The 8,357-nt window shown below is 40.6% G+C and overlaps 1 protein-coding gene across 1 annotated transcript; it reads right to left on the reverse strand.

The window, feature by feature from the left end:
- Positions 1-1,356: 1,356 nt before the first annotated feature.
- ypel3 (yippee-like 3) lies at positions 1,357-6,151 on the reverse strand. Its single transcript, XM_034594131.1, has 5 exons — positions 5,947-6,151; positions 4,242-4,360; positions 3,691-3,734; positions 2,730-2,838; positions 1,357-2,535 (listed from the first exon to the last, which is right to left on the reverse strand). Exons 2-5 carry the CDS (start codon positions 4,356-4,358, stop codon positions 2,446-2,448), a joined length of 360 nt encoding a protein of 119 aa, XP_034450022.1. The 5' UTR covers positions 4,359-4,360; positions 5,947-6,151; the 3' UTR covers positions 1,357-2,445.
- Positions 6,152-8,357: the final 2,206 nt, after the last annotated feature.

Below are 8,357 nucleotides of genomic sequence, written 5' to 3' on the forward strand. Positions count from 1 at the left end.
TACTGATGCTTATTTTGACTCTTGCTGCTGTGATATTGCACATTTCCCCATTGTGGGACTAATAAAGGATTATCTTATCTTATCTCATCATTGAAGTTTAAATTCTGACACCAGTTTAGATTTGACTGAGGTCTCTGCATGGCTGCTCTGTTTCCTGTTATGGTTTTCTAAAAATACTAAGTACAGTGAAACTGAGTTTGGGGCTGTGATCAAATTCAAAATCAAAATATGCAAATAATCAAAAACTGTTCAATTACTGATTTATCCATTGCAGTCCAGCAGGATTTGCTTCTCAGGGAGCAAATTATACACTATGAATTTGGCATCACAATACGAAACTGTTGCCACTTTGCACAAATTAAACAATTGAATACAATTTTCTGTCACCAGCCTCATGATTTGTTGACGTGTCCACGAACAAGGCACCAAATCCTCAACCTATAAGTGGGGGATCACCAGCCAAACATTATAAATGTATATCCCTCAGTGCTACTTGTTTAAAGTTTATCACTGTTTGTCATCAACAAAGACATTTACAATGTCAATACACAATAGACTGGTAGAAATGAAAGGTAAGAGCAGGACAGACAGTTGAATGAACTGCATACACATGACTGTCAGCAGTTTCTGCACCACATCCTTATAATAAACTGTTAGTTCTGTTCAGAGCTCCCCGTGTGACCTGTTCCTGCAGCAAGTGTGATCACCATTTCTTTACAATTAGACCAGAAGATGTGTTAACTTTCTTTTGTTATTTGAAAAACAAGTTTGTGGGACGGATTAGAAAATGTGTTTTTTGGTTTGTCCATCTTTACGCCTGCCTCTGCTCTCACCGGCGTGAACGATAAAGTTAATTACCTGCAGAACACAGCCATTGTTAACACGAACACATTGTGGTCTAAGGTCACAGGTTAAAGTCACTGTGTCCTCACTAAAAATAATTCATATGCCACTTATAACAGTTAAACAAAAAAAATGACATTTTATAACCAAATAGTCAAAGATAAACTTCCCAGTGACATCATAGCATTCTGCAGTAACACTTACGCTGGTTATTAAACAGCATGATCATCCATTATAGTCAATAGTTAACACTATGATTCAGGAACAGAAGGTGTTACGGCCATATTTCCTGAAACAGACGTCAGCAAACGCTCCGTAAAAAAGGAAGTTAAAATAATACTGAAGGTCAATCGAGAGGACAAGTACACAAGAGTATGTCAACTATCCCTTCTCTACAGAAACTTCTTCTTGATCAACCAGTTATTTGAGTAAATAAAAAGAGGAATTTGTAGGTCAGAGGCAGGAAACCATTATCAACAACATAGCACACACAAAATAAAAGTGAACAACCCGTTACAGACACTGTCTTTTAATGAAAAGTTAAAATAATACACTTAAATGAAAGCATGAAAGAAGCAGACTTTTAAAAAATAAATCACCATAAATATGCTACAAAACCCTAATCACACTTTGCACTAAGAGGATTGAGTAAATGTATCAGTGATAAAAGGCTATACACAAACACACAGGATGTATCTTATCAGCATTAAGTAAAAGTGAAGATATCCCAACTGTGCAGTGATGAGTCTTAGATGTGAACCCCAGACCTTTTCTTCTCAACATCATCCAGCTTAAGGCATCTCAGCACAAACACCCACTGCAAACGCACACACGCACGCACGCACACGCACGCACACGCACACGCACACATTAAAATATACCCCAACAATCAGAACACACTCATACTCCAGATTTAAGAATTCATTTGGGAGACTTTTGTGGGCCTTGACCATCACTAGTATAACACCCTGATTGCCTTTGGCACAATAACAAGAAGTGTTACTGATCTTACTGTTAAAAAAAACAATGAATTTCACTGATAAAAATAGAACAGCCTTCCCACTGCTAGAAGGATTCCCATAGCCTTGTATCACTCGCAAAGGATCTGTAGGGTTAAACGAGCCCAAATACACCGTTTAAGCCAGATAGTCTAAACTCAAAAGGGGAAAACAACCAAATACCTGCATTTGAAGTGTAAGGTTTGATTATTTGACTTGCCCAGGTCTCACCTCCCCAGAGTGAGACCGTTTCGTGGTCACTGATAAAAGTTTCATCACTCGAACACGATTTTAAAAAATCCAACACGCACACGTGCCTGCGTGACCACATCCGCCCGTCTTTCACACACCCACCCTGCACTCATTCGGTCCATGTCCCAGCACAACTAGCGATTAGGATAGTGAGATCAGCAAATGGTGGTGTTGTGGTCGCCGTGAAAAGACACAAAGAACAGAAAAAGATAAGGCATCACATGCTACTGTTGGCGAAGCCATACGAAGCAATGGCTCGAATGCGGGATAAGGAAGCTACACTGGAACCCTTTTTATGTGAGGGGATGCAACTTTTTAAAGAGTCATGGAGAAAGATGAAGATTTTCCTCGCTCAGTCCCAGCCATTGTCCTTTATCATGTGGGACAGTTCGATGATGTACTTCCCCTCCTTATACTTCTGACTCAGCTCAAAGGCTTGTTCCTGCAGAGGGAAGTTGCACAAGGGTAAATACAATAAAAAAAAGTCCATTGGTGTGTGTGAGACATATATCATTGTTATCTCTGCTTAGTGCTAGTTTCATAAAAGGATGTGCAGACATTGACTATGTTTACACGGACACCAATATGACGATATTAACCCAAGCCTGCTATTCGTGTTGAGGTGTGCATGCTTACATATTTCCAGCCCAGTGTAGTGTGACAGTTTTCACAGTAGATGTCGGCCACAGCATGAAGTCCTGTGAGCAGCAGCCTCTCCTCCGCAGGACCACAGCCGACGTTCACCCTGAAACCGAACGCAGTGTCGTCAAACAACAGCTCATCTCTGATTCACAGCAGTGAGACAATGGGAGAGTAAAACTTATCCACTCCACTGTCAAACTAACGGTCTAGATAAATTGTTACACTTTATAAATTCCTTTAAGAGAAAAAGATTTAGACCATTTAAGGCTTCACCTGAGCCAATTCAATTTAAACCTACTAACCCAGGAGGAGTGTGACTAAAATGATCTCATTCTACTTCAAGGTCCAATCTGCAGGAATTTCCAATTATCTGTTGACAATCTGTAAACATGTCTGATCATGGGAATTAGTTCCCAGGGAGAACTGGACTGTTTTGGGAAAATAAAGTACTGGGAAAACAAAAGAAGATCATAGATTCTCCAACTTGTTTTTGCTTCTAAAAAAGGTCCACAAAATGTTTTAAAGGCAAGAGATGATTTTACAATTGTGTAGGCTAAGTACAAAACATATTTAAGTGGTTTAAAAACAGCAAAGAATATAAATTCTAACACTAACTAAACTAATTTTATACCAGTTTACATAGTGATGGATGGAGCTGAACAAAGTCTTGGCTAAACATGGCTAACAAGAGCAGGCTCCTAATTTAGATTTTTTTAAAAAAAACAACATTGTACTGAAAACATCTGCTTCAAATAAAGTTTTAAACCCCCCCCCCCCCCACAAGTTACAAATGTACTTCATATGGGCAAGGATTCTTTAGTGACAGCACCACGATTAGTTTGATGTTTTCCATTCGGCTGTTATTACAACTCTGATCTAAAAATAGGAGGGACAACCTACAGTAAGAATAATAACTTTTGTATGTACCAGTGATATTTGAAAACAAAATACTCACACAGAGTTGAAGAGGTAGGCTCGGCCTTGACTGCCTTGGAAAGACTATGAGAAACAGAAGAAAATAACATCAGAGAGAAGTAATGCTACAATTCTCCACTTGATACTGATATGGATCAAGATCACAATATGATGGCAATTGAAATTTGTCCACTTTAACATCCCAAATCTAAGTTTGAAATATGTGGAGTGTTATTTTAGTCCAGTTTTGCAACCATTTAAACTAGAATGGCACTCATATCTCCGCCAAGGCCCAACAGGCCCCTTAAATCCTGTATTTTTCCAAATCAAAATCTCAAAAATCTAACAAACAAAAAAACAACAAAAAGATTTAAAGGGGGGGCGGGGGTGTTCCTTCTTGTCACATACCCACCCTTCCACCATGTTTAGAATAAAATGAGTTCAGTAGTTTTTGTGTAATCCTACAAAACAGACAGACACCGAGGAATGAAAACACGACCTCCCTGGCGGAGATAACTGCGTGAGAACCATGGAGGGTTGTACGAGCCAACTAAAATGATGAGGAACAACACAGGGTGGCAGCAAACTGACCTTAGAGATAAGATCGTCATGGTTGGCCAGATGGGCGCGGCAGTGTACACAACTGTAACGCCGGTGGCAGGAGTCCAGGTAAGCCTGGAACGTCTTGGCCTTCGTCAGCTTCACCATATCTGAGGATGAGGACAAGGAGGAAGCAGGATGATGGTCAGTTGTCACACATGGATCAGTCACGCTGCCATGCATGCAACCACTCTTGAGATATACCAGTTATTCATACATTTAGATCAATCGGGTTGATTTCCTTTTCTATTTTGAGCATTTTTTAACTGTGGGTGAGGAATTCCAGCTTATCAGACAGACAGACAGGTTTTCTACAACTTTTAACACATCTGATAAAAGCAGCATAACACTCGCAGGCTTTATCCCAAAATAACCTCACAAAAGTACTGCTGGAACAACCAGAGGATTAACTGGCCAGTAAAAAAACTCATTAAATTTAGTGTTTTAACCAGGGATGCACTTCATAAATCCTTCACTGAGTGTTAAATATAGAATGAATAAACAAGAAAAAAGAACAAACGATGGGCTGAGCTCATTTCTGCATCATGCATCCTTGTTACGGTCATTATGTGTGCAGACGCTCATGCTAGCAGATGGGTCGGGGACAGGCACCGTTTATCAGGCAGCTTGTTTCCTGGTTCGTAACAGTTTGCACAAACAACCCTCGCTTCATTAGATGCAATCAGTTAACCCAAATTCAAGCCCTGTCAAACGTGTGCTGCCACATTTCTGCTCTGTACAACACTGGAGAGCGTCTGTGGTCCTAATGCATGCATTAGCTGCAGGAGGCATTAGCTCTACCCCAGTGTATGTGTGTGCGTTTTTGTTATCTTTTCAGGACATTTTTCCAGCATCAACACTGAATTTGTCAGGACCAGTGGACCAAATGGTGACCAGAGCTCCGTCCTAATGAGGCAAAACATAATTTCTGAGTTGCTGGTTAAAGGTTTAGTGTAAAAGATTTAGGTGAAAGGGATCAATTTGTAGAAATTAAATATAAAATAAGTCTGTTTCTTTACCCTAGAATGGGCCCTATATTTAGATCATTTATATTTACTTCGGGAGCGGGTCCTCTCTACGGAGGCCGCCATGTTTTTTTTACAGTAACCCAGGCTGGACAAATTAAACACCTTTTGAGTTTTTAATGACAACTGAAGGCTACCACAGGTTCCCTTTCATGTTTGGAAGTGGAGGTTGAGGTGAGGGGTGTTCAGCTGCAGCATGCAACTTCACCACTAGATGTCACTAAATTCCACACACTGAGCCTTTAAGCTTAAGGTTAAGATGTGAATCCTGGTTAGGTTACGGTTGGGGATCGGAGTGAATTTGCAGGGATAAGGCTTTAATGTGTGTGTGTGTGTGTTAGCATGCTAGCTCCCCACAACAGCAGCTTGTCAGGACCAGCTAAAACATAATTTCTGAAATCCTGGTTAAGATTAGGTGAAAGATATGAATTGTGGTTAGGTAGAGGTTATGGTTATGCATGGGTTGGTCGTGGTTAAAGTTAGGGATCCGGTTTTGGTAAGGCTGTCCACAATGAATGCAAGTCAATGCAATGTCCTAACAAAGAGAGCTGCGCAAACATTAGTGTGTGTGTGTGTGTGTGTGTGTGTGTGTGTGTTAGCTAGCATGCTAGCGCCACACAGCCACAACAGAGCAGCTCTGCGGGGTTTCCCCTCGGTGTCTGTCCGCTCACCTGAAACAACCGACGCTCCTCGCGGTCTCAGCTGCGGGTTAGAATCACTGACAGCTCGAAACCATGCGGTTACAGCGGGTTATGCGGTCTGCAGGAGGTGAGGGGGTGTGGGGGGGGGGAGTCTCAGTCCCAGTCCCGACAGTCGACCACGCGTCGTCCGCTCGGACAATGAAGACAACACCGACAAGACTCCGGCTGTCGCAGCGTTCACCCCGCGTGTCTGTCTCCTGGGTCTGTCTCCTGGGTCTGTCCCGGCTCTCGCGGCTGCTGCTCCACGGCCTCTTCGCGGACACGGCGGCGGGAGTGTGTCGCTGCTGGCAGGCTGACAGAGAGACGCGGCCCCGGCGGGAGGGAAAGTGTGGTTTGTTTATGAAAACAGCCAGAGGAGGAAGTCCGGAGACTGCAAAACAAACCCCCCGTCGACCAATCACAGCCCCGGACTGACCTTTAGGATGTGGGTCAGCCAATCGGAGGGGGCCTTACATGAGTCCCGTGTGGCCATTGGCTGCTGGTGCATAATCTTTTCCTGCTGCTAGGGTCTGTGGTGTCTTGTAACAAAGTACCGTTACTCAAGTACTGTATTCAAGTACTGTAATCAAGTACATTTACTCAAGTACTGTACTCAAATACACAGTTGATTGAAAACAAAACATTTTAATATATCATTTGGTTTGTCACATTTTCCAAACAAATCATTTCCTAAAAACAAATTGATTGATAATGAAAGTAATAGTTGGAGCCTTAAATATTTGCTCTTTTTACTCCACTGTATTTATGTGACAGCTTTAGTAAGTTGATTTTTGCACACAATGATACAAGTAAGTACATAACGTGCACTCACACACTTTTACTCGCATTGTCAAGTATTTTGACAGTGTGATATTTAATTTTCCGAGTGTCTAAACAGTTAATGTGATAGGATTCAGGAAATGTTAAATGTTATTCAGCAGAAAAGATTGGTACAGAGATTGGTTGCTGTGGTTTCTTGATTTATTTGCATGTGCGCCTTGAGGTTGTGTGTTTGCTCTTCTCTCCGGGGTGTGTGTGTGTTTTCATAAAACTCCAAGGTCCAAATTCCTCCCCTGCACCACTTCATCCACCTGAGGCATTTTTACTAGCCTCAAAAAACAAAGTCTGTAAATAAAATCCTACCATGTCTTTAAGGGAAGAAAAAAAACACATCACATTTTATTGATTCATTTAATCGTCTGATTACATTTTGGGTACATTTTATCTCTGTTTGTACATTGTTGATAAGTTGAGCTGCAAGTTATGGTCATTTTCATTACCTCATCATTATCATAGTCTATTTAGTCAATCAATTATTAATTCAGTGAACAAAATTGTCCACAGTTTGTAGTCAGAGAAGAGAAAGACAAACATGAAACAGATTAAAAATTTCTCTCATCAGTTAATCAACAAGTCAACTCTTTTGGATTTACTTTTTCTGGTGGTACCAAAGCCTTTCCCCTCAAAACACTCAGTTTTTAAAGTATTTTAAAGTAACTGCAAGGTGAAATATGAGAATCTCAACTTCCCTTAACGTTGATAACCCCCCCCCCATAAATATTGCTGCAGACGTGCCCCCTGTGTCCTCAGTAGTAGCTGTATTATGTTATATCCCAGACTGTATGATCACAAAGACCTAATTTTCTCTGCTGGGTCACTTATTCAAACCTTTGCTCTTTGGATCAAAGCCCTTAGTCTGCACTGATCCACTTACAATATATTCCATTAACTCACTCGTCACACTGCGAGGCCCAGCCAAATAGGTCAGAAAAATACAGCCTTTGTTTCACTAACAGCTTGGTTGATTACCAATGGACTTTGACCGTGGCCTGGTAAAACAAGGACACAGGTGTGGTTAACTGCACATGTAAACCCTCAGCCTATATGTATATATATATATATAGTACATGTGAGACTAATAAACATAGATGCACAACACAACCTAGACACCATATCAACTCTATACTCAGCTACATTTACTTTTCTTCGGAACGTTCTCCCTGAGGAGGTCCCAGTGTCAAACTCATCCTCTTTTAAATCTCTCCTGAAGACACATGTGCTTTCTCCTATTTCTGATCTTACCGTCTATTTTAATCATTTTATAAGGTTTTATTTTGATTTCTTTTACACTTTACTCATCCATAACATTTTTACTTCTGTATCTGTGCTCTAACGCTGTGTGATATTCAAATTGCTTTTAAATAGTTTATCGTTTGCTTTTTAACTGTTTTACCTGTAAAGCACCTGCAATGTTTTGCTATATAAATAAAGGTTATCATTATTATTACATGGATTATCTGTAGTATTGGTTATTGTATTCTTTCTTTACTTTAGTGTCTTACCTCATGTTCATCTTCTATTCAACTTAATACCACAAAAATATGTATAACAGCATAACTCCA

The sequence above is a fragment of the Hippoglossus hippoglossus genome, chromosome 8, assembly GCF_009819705.1.
Source record: "Hippoglossus hippoglossus isolate fHipHip1 chromosome 8, fHipHip1.pri, whole genome shotgun sequence".
In the NCBI taxonomy this organism is placed as follows: Eukaryota; Metazoa; Chordata; class Actinopteri; order Pleuronectiformes; family Pleuronectidae; genus Hippoglossus; species Hippoglossus hippoglossus.